This window comes from Nyctibius grandis, chromosome 12 (genome assembly GCF_013368605.1).
Source record: "Nyctibius grandis isolate bNycGra1 chromosome 12, bNycGra1.pri, whole genome shotgun sequence".
NCBI classification, from domain to species: Eukaryota; Metazoa; Chordata; class Aves; order Nyctibiiformes; family Nyctibiidae; genus Nyctibius; species Nyctibius grandis.
This window is the reverse complement of record NC_090669.1, coordinates 19,216,767-19,232,663: the sequence shown is the minus strand read 5'-3', so window position 1 is coordinate 19,232,663 and position 15,897 is coordinate 19,216,767. Positions and strand designations below refer to the sequence as shown.

At 39.2% G+C, this 15,897-nt stretch overlaps 1 protein-coding gene across 2 annotated transcripts in view; it reads right to left on the bottom strand.

Annotated features, from left to right (window-relative positions):
• CDH13 (cadherin 13) overlaps nucleotides 1–15,897 on the bottom strand; it is a 484,188-nt gene that overhangs the window by 32,871 nt on the left and 435,420 nt on the right. For both annotated transcript variants that reach the window (XM_068411196.1, XM_068411195.1), the window contains exon 11: nucleotides 122–264. In XM_068411196.1, coding sequence (XP_068267297.1) covers nucleotides 122–264 — 143 coding nt within the window. The remainder of the gene's footprint in view (nucleotides 1–121; nucleotides 265–15,897) is intronic.

Below are 15,897 nucleotides of genomic sequence, written 5' to 3'. Positions count from 1 at the left end.
CACCTAGCAAAGTGCTGAAGCATATGCTTAACTTTACCTGTGCACCTTTCTGAACAGAGAACCTCAAGCAGGGGAAAAAAGTCATATACTTTAATGAATATGATCCATAATAGCTACTCACCACTGTCTATTGCCAGGAAGAGAGCTGTGTATATGTTATTCTCAACATAAGGAGATTCCCGATCCAGGATAGCAGTGGTGCCAACGGTGCCATTGGTAGGGTGAATTTCTAGCCAGCCTGCTGGATCCTTGTAAACTGAATACCTAAATAAAAATATAAGTTGTTAACAAATGATATACCTAGACATAAAACAATTACATTACTACGAACGAATATGTCTTTGCACTCACTGGCTTTGATGGGGTGGATCTCTTAATACTTTAAAAAATACAATTTAAACCTTGTGCCTTCATTATTGTTAGGCTTATCTGACAGATGGAGATATAGAGAGAGGTTTGAGTCAGTTTCTTTGGATACGTATGTCCCAAAGCTTAGTACAGAAATCAATATTTAAAATGTTATGTAGGACCTGTTTCCTACTGCTGTGTTATACAGCCAGAGTACTCGAACACTTTCAGTGGACCTCTGCATCAACACTGGTATTTACAGACTTCATGAATCCTCTCACAGTCCTCTTTTTTCCAGACTCAAAATTCTGGCTGGACTAGGAGTTATATTTTTAATTTATTTTTTGAGAGTTTTTCTTTTTTTTTTTTTTTTCCTTACAATTAGTTATTTTGTGTGAGGCTGGAAATGTAATAAGTTGTGGGGTATGGTAGCAAAAAGAGAGTTAGACTATGGATTCATTAGGTCTAATGGGAGCTGGTTATACGCAGACCAGGTTTGCACACATTTGTTGTGCAGTCTGTGATCTGTAGTTTCCTGCTTCTGATGATTTCAAACAGATGCTCAGAACCTTGGAACAATTCAACCACATACATGTTGTCTAGATAAGGATTTGAAAATGCTGTCTGTCAAGATCCCTCAATACAAAAGTCACTGTTGTGCTTTCTTTGCATTAATCAGCACAAATATTTAGACCCTGATACTGGAAATATTTAGAGAGATTGTGGCATTTATGCACTAAGAACTCCCCTACTTGACTGAAGGAATAAACATAAGTTTGTTCATGATTAGAACCTAATTCTATACTCAGTTAAATATATTAAGTAATATAACAACACAGAGCTGAATTAACTGGTACCAATTCCCTCTCCAATGAAATGTGTTAATATTTTAAACCAAAACTCCAATCATATAATCAATACTTAGTATAATAACCTGTTGATTTTTTTTGTAGTGAATTGTTATAGGTCATAAACAGCCATACAGTCTCCTATAGACATTTAAAATTATAAGTAATTGACATGAAACCTGTTATTGCTTAATGAGTATGTGCCTAGCCAGTGCCTCATCATGGCATTCATCTGAAAGGTGTCCTACGTGATAATGCTGCCAAAAATAATTTATTAGTGCAACTGTTTCCTGATGGAATAATCAAAAATAACAGATTGTTAGAGGGGTAAAAAAAAGTAAAAAAAAAGAAATAAAATGGCAGTTGCTAGAAGAGGAAAGAATAAATTGCAGGCCAATAAAGAAAGTCATGGTCTCATTGAATGCTTATTTCAGAGGCTTGCTTTAGTCTCTTCTGCCCTCTGGCAAGTGGAAAAATAAGTTGTGATTAGTTGCTAGATCCCTTTAACAGACTTAAGGGATGTCCATTACCAGAGCTAACAATGAGGGAGCAACGTGCGGCTGTTCTACACAGCTGCCTCTGAGCCCCCAGTCCTCGTTTCAGACCTCTCAGTCCTGTACAACTTGTGCTTTTTCACTCCAGTTATTTTGATCAGGCAGAGACTGAGAGCTTTGGGTTTCTGCTGGGATCTCAGAAAAGCTGGGCACAGCCACAGCTCTGAGCTGTCAGATGTCCGAGATGGCCATTGGCATCATTCATTATTCATGCGGCAAATTTTACCGTGTTTGAGCAGTAGGTCTGATCGTGGCCGAAGGCGAAAGAAAACCAAAAGCAAATGACTTAGTGCACGGCTCAAGCTTAAATTCTGTCATTAAGACGGCACTGCAAGACTGTTGAATGAACTGAAGAATGGGTCTCTTCCGTCCCTCATCCCAGGAACTTCCCCTCCAACATTTGAAATAATGCCACGGGAAGGTGTTATTAGCAAAGACTATTTTTTTTTCCCCCCATGTAAGTCAGGAAAGATTAGAATGGATTTGACTTTAATAATAGCCTTTGAATAATAAATTTTGGGCACAGACACCATACTATTCAGCAGGAAGAAAAGGTAATGATTAAAAAGGGAAAAGTTCCAGGCAAATTGGTTTCCTCATGCATAAATGGGGCAGTGCACATACAGGTACCCAGGCCTGAGAAATACAGGGCAGGAACAGACATATTTTCCCAGCCCACAGATCTGGAGTCCATTATAACTGCATTAGCTGGAGGCAGAGCAAGACCTGAATGCCTTAGAAAGCACAGGGCTCCAGAATCCCTATGAATTTGCCATGTTGCCCACAGGTCCATTTAAATAAACCATTCTATAGATTGACATTATACTTCAAAGACTGATAAAGTACTCTTATTTCAAAAGAATCATAGTCCAAAGAAAAAAATACTGAGTTTTATCTTTGAAAAAAACAAAATTGCTTTTAGCAGAAAGCCTTCTCTTAATCCATAAGAGAAATACCTCTCACCAACAAAATCATCAGTTCTGTCAAAATTTCTTTGGTGAACCTCCAGGGGATGAGCAGGGCTAATTTCAGAGGTGCTAACAGACAACACTGTCCACATGACTGCTGTTCTTTTACCAAGACTTTGCTTCAGGCTTGAAAAAGATAATGTCCTCAGGGCTGCTGAACCAGATTGACTTTTCCATGGCACATAGGAACACGCGGGTGTTCAGGCAGCCAGTTTCAGGATCAAAAATTCAATATATACAGCCATGAAAAATTCCACATTTTTATGAGCAATTATTATGTTAAAATAAATTAAAGGACAAATCTGGAAACCAGAACCGTTTGGAATTTATGAGAAAGGGAGACAAATACTGAAAACACTTGGCTTATTCATGCTCCCACAAAAGTCACTGGCTTCCCCAGGAGCAGAAATTATCCTGTAGGAATATGTGGAAAAGAATCAAAGGCAAATGCTAGTGCATAGTGAGACATTCCATCAACCCAACATGTCCTTCCACTTAATAACCATTTAAACATTAATCAATACCTGAACTTTATCTCCCGTAAAAATGAATTACTAGAATAGTAACAATGCAGATCTTTATTTCATTTCACTACTTTGTTTTTTTTTTATTGTTGTTTTTATGACTTTGCAACAAAGATATGCACAAAAATATGAAACAAGGGCAGCCTACACAATTCCTAGTCTATTGTAAAACTGCAAATTCTCAATTAACCCCGAAACAATTTAAGAAGATTCAACACTTCTAAAGTAATGAGAATTTAAAATGGATTGTATTATCTTCCCTGATTGCTCTGCAGAGCACTGTTGGCTGTGCAAATAAAAAAGTGAATTGTATAACCTGTGATTTGGCACAGGATATTGTAAAAGTACGTTGTAGTTCCCACCACATTTTTTACTTATTGTAAGAGTATACTGCAGCACGGTTAAGATGATTGTCCTTCCTTCATTTTTTTGTGGGCTCTGCTCGCAAAAAGTTTGGAATAGACTCATTAAGAAAAGCACTATAAAAACCAGAAGTATAGAATACAAAGTTTCACTTCCCACTTTTGACTTTACTGGGATCTGCTGATGGCACAGCAGTTTTGAAAATCAGACCATTTTTTTAGGTGGTTAAACATGAACTTACGTGCCTGCGTGTACCTACTCAGTTTTGAAAATCATAAGCACGTTGATGCATCTGTATGGTTGTATACAGAACTATGCTCTCAGGTGTGCCAATTACTGTTTATTTTGGACTTATTCTACATTGCAGTACTGAAATTTAGTGTTGCTTTGTGGAGTTTCTTTATTTCAATGTTGTTTTTTTTTTAATTTTAAACCATGCCAACAGCCTACAGTTCCCAAGGGCTTATATGACAACAGGGGATGGGCAAGTGGGTGTAACATATTTTGGTTGGGACCTCCTTGCACCAGGTTCACGTCCTTGCACTACCTATCTACAAACCAGGTAGCAGAAAAAACAGTTCCCTTAGACTGGAAATCATCTGCTGCAAAGTTTAAGCATACACCTTAAATACAGACCTACAAACAGATGCAGAGAGGCTATAGATGCAGAACAAGAGAACACGAATCAAAATACACACTTGGCCTCTTTAGTGCAGAACTAAAATAAAGTAGCAAATATATGAAAATAATTTTAAATTTATAAATGACATCTTCCCCTTCCTGTAACACAGGAAAATAATTCAGAGAACACCTCCTTGGGTTGCTAGCAGACATGCATGGTGCCGGTGGCTGTCAGCTTGATTAGCACAGAGATCATTACACAGAACAGCGGTGATAATATGGACACAGAAATCTAATCAGAGCCACAACCTTGCACTAGCCACAACAAGAATTTCGCAGCCCACAGTGCAATAGCCCAGAGTGTCATGGGAGAGAAGCCAGGCATTTAGGCACCGTCAGATGCTGCTCTTGGCAAGGACTTCCAGAGCTTGGTAGTTGCCAGACTTTTCCCATGTGGAGTCAAGGGGTCTTGGCTCTTATGCTTTAACAGAAAGAGAAGGAAGGCAAAATGAAGCAGTGCCAAATCTGTGCTGAACAACACATCTGCACCCGTTTGATGTGCAGCATTGACAGGAGTGAAGGCGAGCAATTTAGATAGGCTTGTCAGGGTGGCTGGAGGTCTTCAGCCTTGTGCATCTGGCAACTGCTCAAGTCACACTGTACAGAAACTGTATGACCGGAAAGACACAACAGCAAAGAAGTGGTACAGTGGCACTGGCCCCATGAAATATGTCTGATCCTGCAATTAGGCTTTGCATAACAGGGCGAGAGACTGTAGGCAGCAACTTGACACTGTGGTGGACTAATGAGCAAGGCTGGTCTGGCTGAATTAGGACTGGGAGAATCGGACTTTGAGTCCCAGCTCTGTCACAATGGAATTAGGGAAGCCCTTTAATTCATAGTATGACCCCAACTCAGCTTTAAAATGGTGAGGATGTATTTGTGCCTTGAAAAGCTGTTAAAAGGATAAGATCTGTAAATCGTTGCAAACGGACTGAGAACACATAGCAACGAGGGACATCAAAAGTACTGAGATAGATAGAATAGAGAAGAATAATTTGAGTAGCTTTCTAAAGATGCAGAAAGATATTTACTGGCATTTTTAAATTGTATAGTGGCTCATCTCCTTATTTTTTTTTTTAACTATGTTTAAAGTACAGTTAAACCCAGATGAGTAAAAACTGATATTCTCTGTGATATATACATATCTATATATGTGTGTGTATACCTTCTGGTCTTGGGTGAGACTGAAAGTGTCAAAAGATTGATAGTAACCCTTTTCATAGTGTTTCAATCTGACTGGCAGGAGTCAGTATCAGAAATATAACAAAGCTTGTTCATGTATCCTGGTCCCACTGACATAAATGAAGAAAGCATCAGTTGAATGGACCAAATATTTCACCTAAAGAAGTATAGATACATATCTGTATTTTGGATGGGAAGCATTCACATTATCCACACTTCTGAATCCCTAACAGTTCACCTATGCATGTGGTTACCATATCTGTTTTGCACCTGCTGGGACCATACCATATAATGGCAGTCTCTGAAATTTTTCTACGCACTCTTCATGAACTGTTCAAGTAAAATGATCAGTGGGGAAGGTAACTTTGTATTGTCTGTGCCTAACAGCTCAGCACAAGGACAGCCTTTTGCCTCTACATGAAAATATCTCTAAATACAGACATTATGTACTCTTTAAATCAAGGCAATATGAATTTCATCTCATTATATCAAATCCACCTGAAAAATCGAAAGCAACTACATTTGGAAAAAGATTCACAGGCATTTGGGAGAGACCAGTGTAACAATTACAGCGTATATATACGCACCTACGTAAACAATGGTGGTTCTGAGAGAAAGTCAAAAACACTTCTCAAAATATAAGTGTAACATTAAAAATCTGGATTAAAACTGCATTGTGCTTCGTATGCTCTATGTACGGATGACATAATGTAAAACTTTAGAGATCAACCTGCTTCCCATCATGCTCCGTCTTTTCCACTGTGCTATCATTACCTTTTGCCTGCACTAATTACGGCAGCATATGGCACCAGAAAGAGTAGGAAGGAAACCTTATTGCAACGCAGCAATTCTCCAGCTGAAATATACTCCAGTCTCATTAATGCTGACACACTGCAATTTTTCTGCTATTTGACTGTATGATAACAAAGGTATTCCTGCTCCCATACTGGTTTAGGTTATAAGCTTTGGGAGAGCAACTTACACTTCATATATGTATATTCACAGCCTTGCACAGCAGGGCCTCTAATTGCTAACCCATGCTGAATGAAGACAGTAATAGTAATTCTCTAACGTATATTACATCTAACACTTTCCAACTATATCAACAATTTGATTTTGCAAAGACATTTTTTATACGACTTCCAGGCTCAGTTTTTTATTTTAAAATGTTTGTCAGTAAAGCCATTGGACGAATATCTTTGCAGCAGTTGTGGAGTTTCACTCTTTTCAGAGATTGAAAAACAATATTGATACATAAAATGTATTAATTTCAAGGTGCAAGTGAATATACAGGTTTGCTTTCCGTTTTATACCCAGATATAAAGCTAAAAATCTGCTGCTGCAGCCCCTAAACACTATTTTGTGCAGGTCAGTAACACATGATCCATGGTCCTTGTATTTAGTGTGACAAAGCATGTCCTAACGATAGAAAGGAGGCATTATTAGGGATAACTGAATTCACCATATTAGTCAAAAATTCTGATGATGAAATAGAGAGATTGGCAGTAAGACTCATTTACCTTACTACATTAGCTTAACGTATACTACCAGTAAGCAGTTCTGTGGAAAACCAGTTATTCAAAAGGGCTTTTCATACCTCCTTTCAGTACTACTTCTGCATGTGCTTTCCCTTTGGATACCCAAATATGCTTTTCTTTCTCTTATGACCCTTGAAGAGCTCTACAATTTCTACTGATCCCTATGACAGGGTGTCTTCACATCCTTCTGTATGAGGTAGGCTCAGAGGCGGGTAACTCGCTGTTCAGTTTGGAAACGCCTGGATCTGAGCCTGCATGTGAGCATTACGCTGTGTCACATCTCTTTCAACACTCAGCCATGGTCTGCAGTCCGACAAAGTGCCAATGCCAACCACTCATCTCCAGTGTGGTTGGCACTGATCTGCCCTAACAGTTTGGTGCCTTCTTTTGCAATTCCTTTTAAATGAGAGCACGCAGGTTGTGTGGCAGTGTTGTCAGAACTATAAATTTACTGTTATTGGTACAAGATCACGACAATTTCAACGTAACTCTGCTGTTGCTTCAGGTGTTCTGTTATGCAGGCATAACTGAGTAATAATTCAAAGCTAAGCCTTTTTTCCATAACTGATTAGGAATTCAGATGACACTGCCTGAAATAACAAAAACATGTCGACAGGTAAATGGCTGTGTGTTAGGGGAGAGGGGCACAAACCGATCGGTGCTGTTTTTCGTACATACACAAAACTACATTGCTGTTGGCAAGCGGACGTGCAACGCTGCCCTGGCACTTGCTAAATTCCCTCTTCCACATTTCTTTCAACACGCTGCTCTGTACCTGAGCGTGTGGGCCCTGTGCTTCCCGAGAGAACGCATCAGGCAAGTTCACTCTATTCACAGACACACTGACTGCTCAACGTGCTGTTTGCCATAGGTCTGTGGTTTGTACACAGGAGACTTGGCTAGTAGGCAGTTCAGGTGTACACGTGATGTTTGAGGATCCAGAATAACAGCTGGCAGTTTTGGGGAGCTGGTAACATTATCTATTCTAACAGAGCTAATGAAGATCCCTGTTGAATAATGGCAATAGGTTTGTCATCCTACATACAGGACACGCATAGGATGATATAACAACACACGCAGCCCTACCAAGTCAGTCAGCTGAATTGGTTCTTTAGTTGTAGCATTTTTCTTTTCACCCCTGCAATATGAATCAACAGAAAAAAATCCCACATTAAGCTCAGTGCTATCAATAACCCCCTGTTACCAGTACTAGCTAATTTACAGCTAGCCCAGATATCTACCCACTGTGCTGTGAACACAACCTAAAAAAGCATTTTCATTGCAGGTAAGGACTAAAGAGCAACCGGAGGATTTCATATCACAGGGAAAACCAAAGTGTAAGTGCTTCATCATAGAATGTTATTGAGTCAAAATGTAAGGATTTATTCATCTCAAAAGCTACAGGCCAGGTTATACCGGTTATAAGAGAAATGATAAAGGCAACAGTATTGATAGCCCATTAAAGGGCTTTTTCAGATCTTTTCCGGTCAATTGTATAAATGTACATGTTGGTTACTGATCCTCAAGGCTTTCAGAAACTGTCTTCTGACTTTGTGATTCCACAAAATGATCACTGACAGTTTTTAAGACCTGTTTTGAACCTTAAACCTAACTGCATCTGGCCAAAACCTTGACGTACACGTATCCCTTGTAAACATGTTCTGTCAACACAGAGTTAAGAAGTCCCCAACGATCTTCAAAAGCTGCTATTAAACAGTCAGAAAGGAAATCTAAACTGTCATCTGTTTGTACTTTCCATTCCCCATGTTTGACTTATACACTCCAGATGGCAAACTAAGCATAGATAGCCATCTTTACCCATTAAATATATGATGATACAAAATGCATGGTTTTGAATTTGGATTGAGATGATGTTACTAAAAGTGTGGCTACATGCTAAATGTGCAGTAGGCTGTAAAGTATCTCCTGCAGTGCTTTCCTGCAGAGATTTGGACATGCTCAAATTACTTTGGCTAGATTTTTTAAAAAAAAAAAAAAAAAATATACAAAGCAGATTTAACTGAAATATACTATTATTAATCAGAACAAACATACCATTAACAAAATCTAAAACTTGAAATAAATCACATTTTCTGGTGACATTTTTGAGAAAGGTATTAGGTCAAATGCATTTTTAAACTTCCTGAAGATAGAGGATTTATGAAATAGCCATTTTTCAGCTTCATGGAACAGATTTATGGGCTTGCAGACTGTCTGTATTTTCACAGGCTGGAAATGTCAACTTGGAGCAAAAATTTAAAAAAATAAATTAAAATCCCCATCAATGTTGTGCCACAAGTCACTCTGCATTTTTGGTCGCTGAAAATTCATGTTTTTCTTTGATAAACTGTACATATTCCAGGGTGAATTCATTAGCTACGCACTAGTGCCTGGCTTAGCTCTGCAGGTCGGACGCGACAACCTTTGTAGTAACTCACTGCAGCAGTTTTTTTCCTGGGTGATCCTGAAGCATCTCTCAAGTTTCTAGGAGTTTATGTACAAATGTAAGCATGCACATACTTTATTCTAACCCGATCTAAAAAGGCATCGTATCTCTCTGGCTTCAATGCCAATATCTGGCACATGAAGTAAAATAATAATCCCCTCCCAGGTTCATGCATATCTGTTAGGATGTACAGTGGACAGGGCATATACACTACTAAGTTCAGTGATGCTGCACAAGACTGGTACATATTGATTTTTAAGGCTTAAGGTTTGTACACATTCATGTTTTGGTCAGACATTTGTTGTTAATATCAGTTTCCCATTGATTCAGTCTCAAGAAAAACCCATTTTGGCTTGTTCTAAAGAAATGTGTATTTTACAGAGAATTAGAGCAGGGACACTGTGGTACAACAGGGTTGAGCGCATGACTGAAGGCGCTCAGCAATTTGCACTAAAACTCCTCTGTACTGTATAAACACAGAATATTCTCTAGAACAAGGTTCCATCTGAACCATCTTTCAGTCACCCTTTTAGTTTATGAGTAATATATAGATATTTGTGCCAAGAAAAGGAGTCTGCCCAATGCTTTGGAGGACAACTTGTCTCTGCTACAGCCTTTCCTGGCTGGTATCTGTCTTATGTCAATAAATCATAAGAAAGTCTGCTGAAAATATAAAACAGATTTCAGAATTATTTCAGCTATTATTTTTTTCTTGTTATTTCTACTATTGAAAGTGTACTTTTTTGGATACAACATATTAAAAAAGGCAAATAAAATAATAAAATGGAAACTCTAGACACTCCTTTGTCTATACCAATATGCCATTACACTGAGAAACACTGTAACATTCTATTTCCAGTTTACAAATGTAAGATTCCAATTTAAAATTATAATTAAAAAAAATAGGTTAGAAATAATAAATATTAAATCCCCCTCTCCCCAGAGTATATTTTCTGTAAGTAATAAATCTTGGCAGGAATGATTTTCCTTAAAAGCAAAACAAACAAAAAGAACAAAAAACCTTGCTTACTTCAATCTTTTTTGCAGTTAACAATAACGCTGAGATATCTCTATTTGTGGAATTTCTCTTGGCTTCACCCAGAGCCAAGCGCAGGCCCAGCAGACAGAATTAAGTAGCATACCTCTCACAGAAATGTTTTCATCTCATTCAAGCAAAAATGAAGTATTGCCAATACAGGTAAATTGGAGCATATGGGAGAGCACGGAAGGTCAAACGAGAGAGCTTCAGCTGCTCCTCCATCCTGCTCATGACGGATCGATATGGACCCAGTGCTGTCTCCTGCTACTCACTGAATCCCGGGGAGCACAGTGGAAATCAGAGTCAGTGTTGTAAAAAGAAATGTTGGTGCTATTCTGCATCAGACTTAGGAGGCAAGGAGCTCCTTTGCTCCCACACTAGTGACCAAGCAGTTTTCAGGCTGGGGCTCTAATCTCAGATTTTAGCACTGGAAGTGGTTCCTGTGCCCCGAGGGAATAGTTTGCAGGGCTGCGGCCACATCACAGACAGTATTTGCTTCTGTTTCCATCTGCAGGGCACTTTTTAAATTATGCAACCCACCTCACCATCTGAGCAAAAAGATTCATCGTTTCAGCTTTATTTTGCTTGTCACATCAATGATTTCGCAGGTTGGCTTTCATCGCAATTCTCTATCTACAGTGATATGATCAAAACAGAATGAAAAATTAGATGAAATTCAGTTTCTAGTCCCCTGCCACTGAGACATATCAGATGAGAAAACGGTTGACTAATTATTTGTGTGGAAAAACAATAGGAGTAAAACCCTTGGTAAACATGAAGAACGTAACAGGAGAGTCATTGCAACTAGAATAATTAAAAAAAAAAAAGCACAACACAAAACCTACAGCAATTAATCAAATGAAAATGCTAAAATTGTAAGAATGAGGTAGTTAAATAAAATGTTATGAAAGGGAAAATTTTTCTTGTTATTGTTGTACAGTCTTTCAAACATTTTTCTGTACCAAGACCTAATTTCCAGGTTTTTATTTTTTCCTTCAGGGTAAAAAAATGCTAGAAGCTGAGGTATAACAAAAAAAATCCACAAACTCATTTATGTATTTTTTAATCAGAAGTGATTAGGGCTATGGTTAAATGAACCCAGAGGCTATAACCATCTGAATTATTCCTAAAGCTAGGGAATAATACACCGTATCTGGGACTAACACACTACTATAATCAGGTTGTTACTGTTAGAATAATTGTCGACACATGCAAATCAGTAAAAGTTTTTTCATTGTAGCAATTGTGCCTCAAAAGCTAATCAATGTGAGATGAGCTGGAGGTTCTTTTGTAAACTACCTAGAGAAGGTTTTGGCAGTAAAACTCTATCAAGTTTCTGCACGTGCCAGTTCTTTGCAGCTGTGCTTCCAGCGACTACAGCTGCCCCCGCTGCACATCCATTTGCTGCTCTCTCTTTCAAGCGGGGGTCCCGGTAGCTCTTGAAAAAAGAGGAAATTTTTTATAAGAGCCCAGCAGATTCACTACTAAAATGTCACTATTGAACACAGCCATGAAATAGCACATTTCTACACATTCAGTGTGAGTTATTTTTTTTCTAAGGGATGGGCAGAAAAGAGGTGAGGAGTGGCGCACTACTGTGAAGCATTAGTGCATCCGGATCAATACAGCTCCCATCGGACTGCGGATCCTGCTGCCACGAGCTGGCTGGTCCCAGCAAGGGATTACTTCTGCCAGGTGCCATAAAACCTCAATTTTACCCTGCCTAATACTAAGGTCACAGAGAAAACTCCCTTGCCTGGAAGCGCTCCCCCAAAAGGCAGGGCAGGGGGCCGCGGGTCTCAGCTCCAGCGCAGATTTGCAGCCTGAGCCTGCGTGATACAAACGTATCCACAAGATCCACTCCTGGCCCCTATTAACATCTATTAACTTTGGGACTCGTCTCATAAGGCAGGAAGGGAATTAATGTTTCTACAAATTAATTTCCAAAAGGAAAGTGTAACGAATTGGTGAATATGCTGAATAATTATTTTAGCACAGTTCACGTCCTGTGCCAATCGAAGGCCTTCGCGATACCGATGCCTTTCAAAGCAGAGGGTAGTGCCACGGGCATCCCCTGTGCGCTGCTTTATCTGTTTCTTTCACACTCACTTGCCTCTTTTGTTTCCCCTCTTGTTCCCTTTTTCTCAGCAAAACTTTTCAAAGAATTACAGTCCAGTATAAATCTAGAAGACACTGGGACTAGGCTATCCCAGAGATGGGGAACAGCTCCTTGTCACCCTGAAAATAATGAAAAATAAAGTCTAGAACTATCATAGGCCATCGTCCCTGTTGCCAGAGGAGCGAGCGATACCAAGGAGGACCTTTTTTGAACTGGTTCCTGCAGATTTAGCAGAGTGACTTCCTTTGATAATAAACATACACAACTTCGCCCATTAATTACAGATGTTCACTGGGAAGTGAGGAAAGTTCACAAATGACACAAATGGAAAGAATGGTGTCTAAATCTGAACATACACATGTGGGGTCTCTGGGACCACAGCTTCTGGCAATCCTCAATGCATTCAGAGTTATTAATCTGTCTATATCAGATATTTCAGACAAAAAAATGTACATAGAAGTATATTCACTGTGATGAACCAGCATAAATATTTTCACTAGCTTTTTCTTAGCAACAATAGAAAAAAGGGACTAGCATAAGAAAGGACAAAATTTAACACACAATAAATTGACTGTGCAATAAGTAGCAATTCAGAAAGAAAATCTGTGAAGAAGCTGATACTGCCAGAAAAGTAATCGAAGTAGTTTCCTGTGCTGACAGTGCTGGGCCATTCCTGAGTTGGCTGAACTTGCTCAGGACTTATTTCTAAGATTCAGCTATTTCTAAGGCGAGTGCCGTAACACAAGAGATGATAGGAGAGCAATAATGTTCTGCTGACTTAGAAAAGCCTCCGAGTTTCTTGGCAGGTTGCACTTAGGGGCCTGGCAGGAAAAACAGCCCCATTTCTGCTCATCCCCTCTCCTTTCCCCATCAAGCACACAACACTGTCCCCCCAGCTCTGTTTAAACTGCATGTATGTGACTGCTAGTATAAAATATGCAGCTGGTGCAGGCTTCCCTCTCCAGAAACTCAGTTTGGTAAGACAGTGGTTGCTAATCCTATGATTACAAGTGTGTGTTTTCACGTATTCGTATTTGACAGGCGTAATCATGAGTGGCAAAGATCCATGTTGGAATCCAGATTTCACCCAAGTAAAAGGACAACACTGATCCTGGGAGTTGAGCTGAACCTGATCCAGGCAAAACACCTGGCTTGAATCTTGTTTTTTTCTCACATTAGAGCACTGCCTGAGCCATTATTTGTAGTCTTTGCTGAACGTGGAGCTGATCCCCAGAAGTATGTTTCATGTTACGAGTTCACAATAACAACTGAATTAATAACTAACATCTCTTAGAGGGGATTTGTTCAAGAGAGAGCCGTGTGAACCCGCAGCAGCCTGCAGCATCACCCCTCAGCCTCTCCTGTCATCCTACAGAGCCACGTGCTGTATTACTGCCACAGCCCGCAGGCTCCCATCACCCCGCTCATCCTCGGGCGCGCCCCGTTGCACAGACCCTGGCATACACTTACATTTACACATTGCCCATTCCCTTTGTGTTTCTGTACCTCTGGGAGAGGTGCCTCTGGGTAGAGCTTAATCAGCAAGGCCAGATGGTTTCACTAACCTGTCTTCTGTACCCACCAGGACATTGATGTCAGCGCTAGACCAACAAAATGACACTACACCTCTCCCCTTCTTGCCATCGGATCCCTGCATCAGGGAGCTTGACAGAAGCAACAGGAGTGTGATGGAAATTCAAGTTCCTGCTGGTATGTGGCACTGGGAGGAGGAGATGGGGAATGAAAGGCTTATCCTGGCTCAAGCCTTTCATGCGGACTTCCTAAATGCTACCTCTAGGGAGGAGATATGTGGAGTTCCAAACCCAGTCAAAATACTTCAGAATGAAAAAGAATCAAATCAGAATGATTTTGGTCACAGTTGGATGCCAACCTATGAGTTAGTTAACTACTTGTTCCCTGTTTAATCTACTAAGCATCTGTTATGAAGGCTGAATTCTCTAAAGGTCAGTGCAAGAGCAGGAAATAAGGATGTGAGGTTTTTTAGAGAAAAGTTAGGCTTTTATTAACTTTTTTTTTTTGTAGCCTGCGATTTCCTGTATTTCCTCTGAATTCCTAGTGTTTCTTCATGAAAAATATTTTGTACATTCACAAGGGCATGTAAATAAATTCGTCCAAGAAGGATTTCTCAAGGAAATTGTATGAGTTATTCACACAGACATGAGAATTACTCTGTGTAGGCATTACTTTTGGTGAATTATAGAAACACATATGTAAAAACTTGTGCTAAAATGATGTCTTAGTAAAAAACATACCCTTACCATTGCTCAGCATCAGCTATGTCTTCAGTTGCATATGACAATACAGGAACATGATAATGCTAATTTCATATCAATGTCTATGTGAAAAATACATGCAAGGCTGTCTAATGTTTGATTAATGGTCTGACTTTATCCAGAATAGCTGGAAATTCTCAAAGGGTTTTGTAAATCAGTGAAGAGCCAACAAATTAATAACTTTGTTTCCATAGAAATAGAATTCAACTAGTTCCATAAAATATGTCACTTTGGTGTTATTATTGCAGCAATCAAGATGTTTTTCCTTTTAGTTCTTTAGTTTAGCTTTGTTTAAAAATAACTGCAGTCACAGTAGGAAAATAGACTCTCTTGATGCATTTGTACAGTTATGTAGCCCATAGGAATTAATACTCACAGAGTTAAAATACTTTCCAACCTTGTAGCATTCAAAAACAAAGAAGGAAAGGGTGGGTGAGAAATTCAGTAGTATGTGTCACAATGTGAGTATATAATATTCGAGAAAAATTCACACTACTGTCCAATCCAACAGTATGAAGAAAAAGGCACGTTTATTCCTGGCTAATAACAACACAAATTAAGTTTTCATTTTTTCCAGCTGATTTTGAATACACCGTGCACTTCATGGGTGCAGTTCGTACAGAAGAAACTTAATTAATTCTCCTTCATTCTTTTTGCAATAACAGGCAATCTCCTATCTGAGATTTATTTGACTGAGTACACAACTATACACAAAACATGCAACTACTTTCTGTCTTAAGTGTTGGAGCAATGTGTGATAACATGTCACATCTTTTCCTTTATTTTAGGCCATTTTCTTTTGTTTGTCTAACTCACTATCTTTAATGACCATGACAAACGAAAAGGGAAGTGTGATTTACCTTTTCTAATCTCTATGAATCAGATTCTCGGGCATTCAAGCTGTTCAGGCGCACTTTGAAATCCACAGACTTTCCTCCTACCTATCTGGCCCTTATCACTTTTCAAGTTTGTGTATAACCATGTCTTAGT